This window comes from Protomyctophum parallelum, assembly GCF_964188405.1.
Source record: "Protomyctophum parallelum genome assembly, chromosome: 14".
NCBI lineage: Eukaryota > Metazoa > Chordata > Actinopteri > Myctophiformes > Myctophidae > Protomyctophum > Protomyctophum parallelum.
The window spans coordinates 36952481-36966433 of NC_139709.1; the positions used below are offsets into that span (position 1 = coordinate 36952481).

Consider the following 13953-nt stretch of genomic DNA (forward strand, 5'->3'; position numbering starts at 1 on the left):
AATTCCACACTTATATCCTATGCTTTGTTTCGGTTGAGTTTGGCCACAATGTCTGCTTTATTTGGGTTGCGAGTTTTGCCACCACAACTTCTGCTTTAGCTTCTTTAATACCTGTCAATGACAGGCTTGACCAGCTAAAATACCAGTTCACCAAATTCCAAACTTAGTTATCTTCATGTCTACTTACTGTGTCTCTGAGGAGGGCTGTGGAGTGTGGACAGTTCAGAAACCTGCCTTTGATTTTCATGGGTTATAATCAAGATCAAAACAAGAACATTTTTCACTTCATCTGGAATATTATGGTTTCACTTTTTAAATTATATTACAGAAATAAATGTTCTTATTTCTTTTCCATGCTATTCAATTTGTGATGAACCTATATCACAAACTTCATGATGTAACCACCTCGCTCTGACTTATAGTACGTTGGCTTAGATCAACATCATAGGAATAGAGGTATTGGGTTGCACACAGCAAGAATTTAATTTCATTAATTATTCTTGCTGTGTGCGACCCATTAACTCAATTCCGAACCTGTATGATTGTATCACATACACACATACATGGATCATTGTGTCTATCTGGTTCTTATCTGGCCTGGTTAACCACTCGCCATTTCTTTCGGCGAGGGGACTTGTAATTTGTCTTAAAGGGGGAGTGGTTTACCAGGCTAGTTCTCATCCATCATTGTTTACTAAAGAGCTTAAGTCAGAATATAGTTAACATTTATTTTGGTAAAATATCACTTTCACCATCTCAAAACATACATGTCTGAATTATTTATATGGAGAAATCCCGTCATTTAACATGCATCTCTGTGGGGAAGGACAGCTTGCCCTCTCTCCTCGCTGCTAACGTGCCTAGTGGACAAGGACGTGTTGGGGTCCTTGGGGAGGGACTTAGCGAAGGGCTAATTGTAGCCCTGGTTGTTAAAAAAAAAGGTTTGGAACACAGACCAAAGTTAATCACTTCACTTAGTTGAGTTGTGAGGTTCAAATCACAGACCACAAATAAGACGCAGTGAGTAGACATATGGTGGATATGGTGCCATTTTATAGTAAGCAGACAACAACAATGCATTGTTATCTTGAAGATCAGACCTTTTTGGCGAGCGACACCACATACGTCAGATCAGGGTTGGATACCGTCAACCACTTCTTTATTCTATATATGGTTACCTCATTGTAGGACAAACAGTTGGTATACCTAGTCACATCGGATCTGCATGCTCACAAGTCACATCGGATCTGCATGCTCACAAGTCACATCGGAAAACATGAGCTTGTAGGTGCCATAAAAATAAATACCTTTTACCTCTAATTACATTCCCAAAATAGGGACACCACAAAAATGACCCCACAAAACCTTGAATTCATGGAGATTTTGTATTATTTGTGACATTCCTGAGCAATAATTTGATGACCGGGTCATTGTCAGTAGGAGACTTTGCCGGTTCTAAAATTATTGGTTTAGGTATGTCACACAAAAAAATACAATAAAAAACCAATGTCCATGAATTCAAAGCTTCATGGGGTGTGTCAATTATAGAAAATAAGTCATTTGTTGGGTGAACTACTCCTGTAAATGTTTAGACTTATTTTTCCAGCCTATAGTAAGATGTAAAAGTAATGATGTTTTCACTGACTGGCACTGGGTAATTCTTGGGAAACCAAAAAGGTCGCTCACCCCTGCGTCAGGTCCCGGGGGAGTTACAACATTGATTCTCAAAGTCAGGTCCTCAAAAACGAGTGATAGTTAGGAACTGTAACTCCAAGAAATGAGAAATGGAACCAAATAGACCCGCCAGGGTCCATTCGGTTCCATGGGGGTCCGTGGTCTAATGCATAGCAAACAGGGGGTGCTTGAAATGAAAAGGTCTGAGAAGAACTGGTTTAGAACATGACTTGGGCTCTGAAGTGGTGCTGTTTGGTTTTGTTGTGGTTCATTCCCATCCTCATCATCCATCTACTCTTCATCCTTTGAACGTACTGCATGTCCTTCTGCTGACGATAGGAGCACGAGCCTGCTGCACGGGGAGACACATCCACAAGACAATGAAGAGCATTATGTTCGGTGCACACCTCACTGCTTTGAACTAGAGCTCGATGGCGGGCTCCATTTAAAAACAACTTAACTCTGCCTGTGGACATAAGAGGAGCGATCTGCATTTTCAGCAGGGAAGAATGTGAAGACACACAGCCTTACACCGGGGCTCCACCGGGCGCGTCATCGCCGCGTCTCCGTCACCGCCAGGGAATGTTCCCTTTTTAATCAATGAAGGATGGCTCCACTGCCCGCGTTGCGTGAATGCATTCAAATTGCCCTGGTTTGTTTTTGGCACACGCGACGGAAACGCAACACGCCCGGTGGAGCCCCGCCGTTAGGCCTTGAATCAATTTTTTTTTTTTTTTTTTAAGATTAGTTTTTTGCGGCTTACGCTTTTTATTGGTTTATTGGTTGTCAGTAGGCTGACAGGAAACGGGAGAGAGATGGGGGAAGACATGCAGTAAAGGCCGTGTCGGGCTCGGGAGTCGAACCCGCGGCACACTGCGACTGGATTACCAGTCGGGTGCCCAGACGGTTACGCCACCACCTGGGCTTGAATCAAGTTTTGACTGCATTAACTTAACGTAAATTGTATCTACTAGCCCTTACCCGTTGTGAGACGGGCGCAGTACCCCCCCTTGTGGCCGAGGGGGTACTGCGCCCTGGGTGCGTTTTCGCTGTTTTAATTCACTAATAAATTCATTATTAATTTATAATTAGTTAAATTGGAAAAAGGGCTTCGTTAAGACCTCCATATTATTATGGTCAATGCCTGTGTGAAAAGTGGGAGCAATTGGTGCAGGCGGTGAGGAGATATGGCGGTGTTTCTGACATACAGACACACACAGACAGACACACACACAGACAGAGGCTACGTTTACATGGACAGTTAAATCCCCTTTTCATTCAGAATAAAAGTTAAATCCTATTAAAAGTTCTCATGTAAACGCCTACAAAAACTTAAATCGGAATGAAAATGGTCAATCTGATTTAAACTTAGATCTGATGTAACTGACCGGTTTATTCCTTTTTAAAATCCTATTGAAACAATTGTGGACTCATGTAAACACTCATTCGGATTGAAGTTCATTCTGGTCTTTCTGTGCATGCTTGTTTCCATGTAATTGGTATGGCTATATTATGCTCTTGTTTTGCTATTAATTATATTAAGAAATTATATTAGAAACCTCTCATAGGCTACAGGATACATCAAATATAAAGTAATACGGCATAAAAGTGGTTTTTTATAATTATTATTTTGTTTTGTAGTGTAGTGTAGTAAAAGTAAAACAATTGGAAGGTAAAGTAGAAATACCTCAAAATTGTACTTTAGTACTAAAGTAAATGTACTTTCTACCACTGGACGTAAACATATCCGCCCGCCCCCTATCCAATCAGAAGCCTTCCCAGCCCCAAACCTGATGTGGAATGAAATAATGGGATTTAAAAGTATTGTCCATGTAAACACTCATTCGGAATGACCTTTCCCATGTAAACACGCAGCAAAAAACATTATTTCTGAATTAATTAATTCTGAAGTTTTCATTCTGAATGAAAAAGCCCTCATGTAACCGCAGCCATTGACTGAATTATAGTATGATGATGATGATGATAAATATGAAGTATAAATGGTCAGTCTAGCACCAGCGAATATATGCATATGTACTACAGACTATCAACTACAACTAGGGGTCTGTATAATCAAATATTGAAATAATCGTTTTTGAGGATAACAAATAATTAATATTAAAACTGTTTGAGTGCCAGGGACGACAAGACGTCTTATTGCCGTCTTTGTAATGGATGCCACGGACGACAAGACGTCTTTAAAAAAAAACAAAAAAAAAACATATTTTGAAAATTCCTCTAATCTGGTGTACAGGTGATGACATGCACATTACATGCATAATAGAATTACAAATTCTTTCTTTCTTTATAATGGGAGAATTGGCACTCAGAGCCTAAACTGGTGACCACCAGGTGGCGCTGAAGGAGTTATGTTTTTGTTTCATTTTTGCAAAGGATTTACAATTTAGGCATTTAGCAGATGCTCTTAATCCAGAGCGATTTACAGTAAGCAGGAACAAAAGACATGGTAATACATCAAATACATAAAAATAGTCATCATGAATCATACGTATGCTAAAAACCTAACAGTGGAATATAATGAACTATGCATATATACTATAGTGCGGTCTACATAAAATGCTGTGGACATAACACTGATGTGTATGTGTCAACAGTGGGTATGTGGATAATATTGTCAATGCACAGTAAAGTACGATTGGTTATCCCAACAGAACGTATTTAAAAAAACTCTCATACCCATGTCTCCCGCCCATCCCAGGGCTCGGTACTGCTTGAGGACACGCCCCACTGTGTTCCTATTGGTCCTCACAGCCACCGTCCTCTGGACACCAAAGCGTTGCTTGTAGTACCGCATCAACGAGCGATGGCCGATCCTCGCACCTGGAGCAAACGATGTAGAAGGAAGTTAACAAATGCATAATGAGTCAGTTAACAGTAATGGCCTCTAGACAGCTTTTTTGGTGCTCACTGCTGTCAAATATAGTCTAAAAAACTTTAAACCAACGCATCTCACTTGGATATGTTGATAAAACAGTGTCGAAATCTATGCAGCAGGGCAACTGTTATAATGGAAACATTTGGACCACGTGCACTCATACAGAGAGAGAGAAACGCAGAGAGACATAATTATTTAACGAAAATCAAGATTTAGCGTCCTGCGCTCTAGCGCACATAGGCTATCACATACTTTTCACCCTGTGTATTCCTGTGTGTGTGTGCATTGTGTAAGAGTCGAGGGAAGCGTTACAGAGTCCGTCAGTTACCTGAAGGCAGAGACAGGTAGTTTAGTAGTGAGTCAGTCAGTGAGTCAGTTACCTGAAGGCAGAGTCAGGTAGTTTAGTAGTGAGTCAGTTACCTGAAGGCAGAGTCAGGAACTCAGTTTCTTCATCATATTCCAGGTTCTTCTCGTCAGGTAAACCTTCATCTTCCATGTCAGCATCCTCTCCCTCCTTCCTGTCTGGGTAACTAGTCCTGTTGGCACAAGTAACAAACACATACTATTATTAACGCGAGTCCGATTCTAAATGCCTTCTAAATCCTAACAGTGTTTTGAAAAACTTAAAGTTATATATATATATATATATTGTCGTTGGGTGTCCAAAACTGTTCCTTTTTATGATCATTTTTTAAACAGTGAAAATAGCCGATCTATAAGGCCACACAAGGCGCTGTGGGCTTGTATAATTGCCAATACGTATGTTGTCAAAACAGTGAGGTAATGCCCGTTATAGGGGTCTGGCTCTAAAGCCCTAACCTCACCAAAGGGTCAAGACGGTTTTAGTGTTGTCCCTGCGGTGTGATATGTCTTGTTGCGCGTTGACCCACGTTGACCCTAGTGATTCAACGCATGGAATTCAATGGCCCAAACCACACCAAAGTTGAGACGGTTTTAGCGTTAACTCCTTGCAACCGTTTGGACCCAAGGAGTTGCATCAAGGTGACCCTTTGGTGTGGTTAATAAAGTCTAAATTCCAGTCTAAATTCAAACTGTTCATTACCTGAAGTCATAGAAGTCTGCAAACTCCAGTGCCGCGTCTCCGTCGGTGAACAGCTTACAGTGGCTCTTGTCCACCATGTGACCCTGCACCGCCTTGGTGGAGTAAAACGAGCGTCCCTTCTCGTTACACCACAGACACACGTTGCCAGCACCCACCTTCTCCGCTGGAAAGACGACGACACACACACACACACACACACACACACACACACACACACTTTCTTTATAATTCTTATCACACGATTTTGCAACCCATTTTTTGGGTCAATTATCTAAAGTAATCCTGCGCGGACTGACCTCATGCTTCCTTCTATGCATGATACCCGACAGGGGAGAGTTTCCCAGGCCGGACGTAGCGTGTAGAAGGAACACGTTTTTCCGACCAGTTCCTTTCCCTTCCATCAGGCGCCCCAGTTGGCCAGGGGGAGGTAGTTTAGAGACCAGGATTACTGCATGTTTTTTGTGAGGGTACCTACCCTAGAGCAGGGGGTCTCAACGTTTTTGGCGGGGACCCCCGGAAATGCTTTGGCCATGTCTCGCGACCCCCGCCCCCCTCCCAATCACCAATACAAACTGCAAAAATAACCTTAATATTAGAGAAAGTATATCATAAATGAATACTGAAACCAGATATAATCATTAAGGAAGGTTTATGCATGTACTATGTAAAATTTGGGGACCCCCCAAAATAATTTGGCGACCCACCGAGGGGCTACCAACTGCGCCACCGTGCCATCTGTGCGGGTGTCAAGTTCAAGCCCTATGTGGTTGAACTTGACACTCATTAATCTAATGTACAACACAGAACACACTGATACTCTTCTTGCACCAATGTCAATAACAGTATATATATAAAAATCTGCACTCGTTTTCACCGACTGAGGCGCGCCGCCTGAAGGTGACTAAGATGCAGAGTTTCAGCAAGTGTCAATCATGTTCAACCACATAGTCTGCAAAAGGTTATGCATGGAATAAAGACATTTCAGGCTTGTGGATCTGATAAATAGCGCTACCACTAACTCACCCAGGTAGCATATCATTCCTTTCAGATCGACCAGGAACTCCACGTCAGGGATGAAGAAGCTGTGCATTTTGGTCATGTGAGCGACGTTCTTGACAAGTGTCCTGGAGTGATGCGAGCAGAACAGACAGTCTGTGACGGCGAGGGAGCCGGGAAGAACGTCCGGCCTGTCGACCGACAGCGCTGACGACTCCTCCTGCTGCTCCATCGACTCCCCCGGCACTTCGTCCTCTTCCATGTCATCGTCGTCGTCGTCATCATCATCATCGTCGTTGTTGACGTCCTCCCACTCTTCTAGAAGAGACACAGGAGTTAGTTTATGGGCACGTACAGGTCTAGTCTGGTCAAAACCACAGAGAGCTCCCTAGATTACGCGTGGCCTTCTACTAGTACATTGCAGAAGGATAGGCCAACCAAAAAAAAAAACTTCTTTCGTTTGATATCAATGAAAAGCACACGTCATCAGTTCGGTTGGATTAGCTATGACATTTCCACACGTCGTATGGTCTGAATGTGTTAAAATGATTGTGATGCTATATAAAAACTGCTGCACTATGAAACTTTTCTCCTCTACACCGGATTTGAACTGTCCCGGTGCTGACATTTTTACCATTGAGCTAATAGAGCCTGCGTTCTGGCTCAGGTGTTATTTGAATCATGTCAAAATCTGTGTCGGATCCTGTGTCTAGGTGAGACGTGACCTTTGACTCTAAACGTCTCCATATGAGAGCAGCGAGACAAAATACAGCCAGGACCTGAATGGAAACAAGACCTCAAGGACTTTTGTCGGTGATATCCTTTTGACTAAGTGTTTAACCGTACTCTGTTCTGTATAATTTCTGCCTAATAAAGTATTCAATCAATCAGTTCAAACCCCTGGACTCCACTATGAGAACCACTGGTTAGAATGCTCTCGGTTATTTGATTAATCGAAAAAGTAATACAACAATAATCAATATTTGTAGCCCTAATTATCAAGCGTGCTACATCAACGAGCCATTTTAAATCACTCCTCAAGACACACCTGTTTGAAGCTACGTTTCATTCTTGAATCTTCTATCTGTTGTTTTTGTTATTTGGCATCTGTTACATTTTATACATTTGTTTTCATTTTCGTGGATTGCCCTTGCTTTTATGGCCAACTCTTTGCGCTTTGCTCCCTATACTGGTTACATGCATGTACAGCACTTTGTAAATTAGGTTTTGAAATGTCCTACATGAATTATTAATTATACAATTATTACTAATATATAGAAATTGGCTTCCCGCCCTCAGGAATTGAGATACAAGAAATCCCCAATCGCATATATGTGCAGACTGTTAATGATTTCTTAAATGATGCTTGTGTTCTGTGCTGTAATCAGCAAAACTCGTAAATTGTAATCGTGCTGAAAGCTGAATAACCCATTAAAACCGAGAAGGCTTGCATCTGTGTAATTTTAGATTTTAAATCTGTGTGGAGAATGTTTGAAGAAAGAATAATTTAGTTTCTTCTAGAAGATTTGGGAGGGTCTGCGGGCAACTACATACCATTCAGAGTGGTCCTTGGCACTAAAACGTTTGAGAACTACTGATTTAGAAGGCATTTGGAAGTCTTTAATGGGATAAACGACGATTATGTCTCCTCACCTTCGTCTGCTGTTGCCGCCACCGCTGCGTCTCCTTGCTCCTCCTTGTCTTTGGTCTCCATCCTCCTGGCCTGCTCCTCCAGCCACACCATGCGAGGAGCTTTCTCCGCTCGCCTCCTCTCCTCCGCTCCTCCTTCCTTCTCCTCCTGTGGGCCTGTGGAGGAGGAGGCCTGGGTCTTTCCTGGCGCGGCACGGTGCTGCTGATCCTTCAGGGCGTCCCTCAGGGCCTGGTTCTTGGCGTCGTGGTCCGTCCTCCCCTCCTCCTCCTCCTCCCCCTCCTCCTCCTCCTCCTCTCCTCCGCTCAGACCTTTCTCCAGGTTCTTCTCGTTCATCTTCTCTACCTTCCGCTGAGCGGCCAGCACCGCCTGTTTCTCCACCTGATGGTTTCATTCATTCGTTATTGACAAAAATGCATTTACCGCCATAAATAAAATGAAATGAAACATTTGAAACTGGACCGCAGACAGTGTTGATTTTGACAGCAATTTTTTTTAGATAGTCTTTTGAGTAACATTTCATTTAGTTATAGTCATATGAAATGTTTTACTTTTAGTCAATTTTAGTCAACTAAATAATCCATACGATTTTAGTCAACTAAATCTACAGCTGATTTTAACGACTAAAATATGTTTTAGCGGGACGATCTACAAGCTCATAATGCGTCGCAGCACAACATGTTGTGATCTTGTAGATGTGCCATTTTCAGTAGTATAAAATGACTTAAATTCTACTGGATCTCTTCTCCACTAGTCCCTCCCTAACATTAGTCTAGTTTTTATTTCTTGATGAAATTGTCAATATATTTAGTCTTAGTCATCATTTCAGCTTTAATATAGCATCAATAATTTTAACAACTCTTTTTATTTAGTTTTCCTCTGTGAAAAAAGGTAGTCAAAGAACATTTTTCGTCATAGTTTTAGTCAATGAAATCAACACCGATTGATATGGTGGCCTCCAAGGCCACCATACTATTCACTCTTCGTTCACCCACGGTCCCGGTCACTTCCCTGTTTACCGCTGCAGAAATAATCCCTCAGATCTGCTAATCTAAGGAGCTCTCCATGGTTTTGATCAGATGGATATACTAAGATCTTCATTTCTGACTTCTGACCTGCCTCTCGTTCAAAATATGAACGCGAGGGATCATCGAGCGATTTTGATCGAAACGAGAGCAAGGTAAGCAAGCAAAAGATGTTTTTGCATGCTAGGTTTTTCCCCGGAGTAAAAGCACCCCGAGCTTCTATTTTGAAGGAACCCCGGCGCCGATTGTGATTTATAATATAAGTAGCTACTGTTGTAAAATATTGTTGGGGTCCCAGTCCAGAGATGAACATCATAATGAAATGGCCTAGGACCCTGTCAGGCTGTCACCCTAGGCTAATTCATATACATTTAATTTGGGGGTCCTTGAAATGTAAATGGCTGAGGATCATTGAGTTAAACTGTGAGTTAATTTACAGAAAATACAATGACAGCCTGCATAACTTTTGAATAAAGGCTTGGTTTAGAAAAGCCTATATTTTGTGCTAAACTAATATATTGAATAACATGGCAATGTAGAGAGATAAGATACGATAATTTCTCCATTGTGGGGCTGCATGACTGAGGACTCTGGAGATACAGTAAGTCAACACAAAGTGAAATTGTTCAGATCAGTTTTTTGTTCTTACTTGGAAACAGTGTGTGCTGTGCAGTGTGTGCACAGGGGAACAATTGTTTAATTATATCCAAGATATTCTTCTGTCGCTATCCATAATGCGACGCAAAAGTACATTTATGTTTGTTTTGGTGGGCTAGATCAGTGTTTCCCAACCTGTGTTCCGCGACACTTTAGTGTGCCGTTTGATATGTCCAGGTGCTCCGCCTGATTTGTCCGAAAGTAACACTTTTCATAACCTAAAAATCTCGGGGCACAATGGCACATCGGCGTTAACGTGATAAATAAATATCGGGGTCTCGAGGCGGTGTGTGTGTGTGTGTGAGAGGGACGGTAAACAGTCAGCAACACGTTAAATTTCTACTTCTACTAAAGAAAGAGGCAGCGATGGAGCCATAAGTCCATATCCATAAATTTGGGGACATAAATTGCGCAAAATACTGTTAAACATGACGGCAGCAGCCTGCTGCATCCTCCTAGCTGTTGTGTGCTAAGCTAAATTATCATTCGGATCCACAACAGTCAACACCGCTTTGACCAGGGTTGCCACATTGACTGAGAGGGAAACAAGCTAGATAGATACAGTAGATCATCTCTCCTCCTCCTTGTATGGACAGCCACGCTGTTTCGCATTAGACAAAAATAAATCAGCTGGACCATGTCCGACCAGCTACCAACGTTAATGCATGTGACGTAGGACCGCCACACTGTCGCAACTGTAGAAAACATTATTTTGTTTTGAGTGATAGTTGCAGTTTGACCGGATAGCTAGATTAGCTACACAAGTAGGCAGCGTGTGGGCTAAATGCCCCCCGTTTACTCTGTCAGTGCGTGTATGTGTGGCGCGGAGGAGGAGGCGTGCGGGTGTGTGTGTGTGTGTGTGCGCACGCGTCATGTCAACCAGCAGCAGCGGGGGTAGTTATTAAGGCACTATGGCCGTATGGGCATATACTTTTTCGAGGGGCACACGGCCAAAGAGAGGGGCAACGACGGCAATGGCCACCGTGAAATTCCTGCCCTGGTTGTGGTACCTGTTGGTGTTTGTGCGACTGCAGATGGTTCTGGTAAGCGTTGGCGGTGTTGAACTTCTTGCTGCAGGTGGCACAGAACTCCCCGGCGGCCGCGACCGCCAGCTGGAGGTCTGCTGCGGCCCGCTGGGACAGGACCCTCTCCTGGAAGTTCTCTGCATGGGGAGAGAAGGATAGATACAATAGATTATCAGTAAGCAGGTGGCAGGTGAGTCAGGAAGATACAACAGCAAGTTACAACACGCAACTGTGTGTGGGCCCCACACACAGTTGCGTGTTGTGTTTGTCATTATGACAAAAAAATAAAAACTCTAATGAGCTATAATAGTATGTAATACCTATGTGATACCAAGTAATAATACTTTTTTAAAGGATGCCCAACACTTGGGCATGACAGCCAGCAGCTTCTTCGTGGTACTGTCATGACTGGCATGACACCTAGTAACACTAGTATAACAAAATAACATTGTACCAAAAACAAAAAAGAAAGACAGACGTGCCATCTCCGGTTTGCTTCCCGTATCTGTGAGGCGTAGGTGCCCAATAGTATTCTATTCATTCTAGTGGTGAACGTGAACGCACCTTCTGAACCATGGTCACTCAGCTAAATATTGGACCCAATCGCCACAAGCCACACAATTTTCCGAACATTAAAAATGGCCTCTAGCTAGAGGCTACAATTGGATTGGTGGATCTTTCTAAATAAAAAAAGAAGAATAAACCCTTACCCGTTTGACCAGATGAAGAGCCTTGGCTCGAAACGCCGTCAATAAATTATATTGGAGCAGATGAGTGTGCGGGTTTATTTTTATTTTTCTTCACTTTCCAACCCAGCACCTCAACTATGTGCTGTGCATATTCTATGAGTTTGTGTAGGATCTTTCTACATCTTTCTCTATACACCATCTGTGAGTGTACTCACCAGCGGTGACGGGTGGCATCTCGGCCACCTTGCGCTTCAGGTTGTAGCGGTGCCAGTCGGTCTTGTAGTGCGCCCGCTGCACCTCGCCATCGCTGAACGCCACCCTGCAGCTGATGCAGGTGTAGGACGACATGACGCCTGGCTGGACGGACACACACACACACACACACACACACACACACACACACACACACACACATTATACCAGTGGTTCTCAACCTGCGGGCTGGGGCCCACCGTGTGAGTATAGAAAGTGGACCTCCAAAAGTGGACCTTTTCACTACTTCACTATACTTGAGTATGCGTATGACCATGTGGTGTCGTTCTGGATTAATAAGAGCGTCTGCTAAATGCCTAAATTGTGTATACTACAATCTCTACCATGATGATGATGATAATAATAATAATAATAATAATAATAATAACTAGACAATACTGATGACAATAGTGGCATCACTACTCGAGCCCACAATAATAGTAGTAGTAAAAAATAACTAAATCACATTGTAACGGTTTGTTATAGATCATGGATCTGGGGTGCCAGCCAGGCAGTTGTATCCTGACAAAACGTTAGTTAAGAGGGTAAACCGTTGCATAAGGCTGTGCAGCTTAATGTGGTCCACACCACACTGCACACCCTGTAGTCACTTGTAAGTTACACAATAAACACAGATAGACAGATAACGGTAGATTGCAGTTAATAAGTTGTATATATTGAAAGTTCAAAGCACATAGCCGCAATTTGCAACTCTAGATTTTTTTACAATGGGTTGAATCTAGAGTTGCAACAAGCTCCATCCACTTCCTATTCATCATTTTTGGTTTGTGATCTGCTTGTCTTAAACGACGTTAAACTCACCAACATTGCAGCTGTAGTCCAAGCTTGAATTATCCTCTTTCAATCTGCCGAGCTTGTTTTTCATAAAAATCCACCGTAGAGATGTTATGAGATACTTTCTGTCAAGACATCCTCTGCAAGTGATTCTTTTTCTAAGTGTTGCAGTTTGGAAGCACTCGTTTTTGTTAACGGGTCGCGCTGCTGCCTCCTGCATTATGTGCAATTTCGAAACAGGTGGAATGCAGGGCCGTTCAGTGACGTACGGCGAGTGCTTCCAAACTCCAGCACAGAGGATGTCTTGACAGAAAGTAGCTATGTACCAAGATCACTCGATGCAGGTATAGTGCAGGAATATACACAATGATTAGTCTTTAGGGTGGTTGTGTTCCATTCAATCTGTCTTTCTGTCTCATATCATGACAGAACATTAGAACAGAATGCTGTACTATTATTTAGATTCCGTTTATTACAGTAGCAGTTTGTAAAAAGGTCACTATTCTGCATAATGAGTCTGACTACTAAAGCCAATACGTGTTTGTAACATTTTGGATGTTAGGGCTTTGTACTTTCTATTTCTACGTTTTGGTATTTATTTAGTGCTTTTTTACTCAAGTAGAATAAATCAAGAGTCATCCTTCTTCCACCACAAAAAAACAGCTAACATTAGCAACTAAACGTTGACGCATGCGTATCATCAACAGTATAACAGTGAAACGAAATGACATACAAAGTTCACTTACTTTAATTACAGCACCGAATCCTCTATAATGTGTATAAATATAAATGTATATAACACGCGTCGCTTGTTAATGTTGTTGTGATACTGCTCCTATGCTGCAAACACGAGGGTTACTTCCTGGTGACCCTTGAACTCGACGATTCTTCGTTGTGATTAGAGGTGCATTACCGCCACCAACTGGACTGGATGTGGAACTTGAGATTATAAATACGGTAAGACATTCTATATTCTTTTAAACAGCAAAAAAAAAAAAAAAAAGGCCGTGGCAAAATATATCTCATGCCCAAAATGAGACTGTTGAGGCCCAGAGCAGCAAACTGGTATAGATAGACACAATGGCAGTTTATGGTCCAAAATAGGGGATGCCAGGTTGAAATAGGTTACCTAAATCTATTTCTTTGCTGTTACCAAGTGACTTTAATTGTTGCATAAAAAAGAGATTCTTCTAAATATTCTATGTTCTGTAGTCATGCATGTTCCACTGTTTC

General features: G+C 42.3%; 1 protein-coding gene across 1 annotated transcript; it reads right to left on the bottom strand.

Moving 5' to 3' along the window:
- Nucleotides 1-566: 566 nt before the first annotated feature.
- znf622 (zinc finger protein 622) lies at nucleotides 567-13603 on the bottom strand. The gene is made up of 9 exons (XM_083781473.1): nucleotides 13467-13603; nucleotides 11889-12030; nucleotides 10970-11121; nucleotides 8283-8658; nucleotides 6657-6947; nucleotides 5634-5796; nucleotides 4991-5106; nucleotides 4372-4515; nucleotides 567-2026 (listed from the first exon to the last, which is right to left on the bottom strand). Exons 2-9 carry the CDS (start codon nucleotides 12019-12021, stop codon nucleotides 1893-1895), a joined length of 1509 nt encoding a protein of 502 aa, XP_083637599.1. The 5' UTR covers nucleotides 12022-12030; nucleotides 13467-13603; the 3' UTR covers nucleotides 567-1892.
- Between the last annotated feature and the right edge of the window lie 350 nt (nucleotides 13604-13953).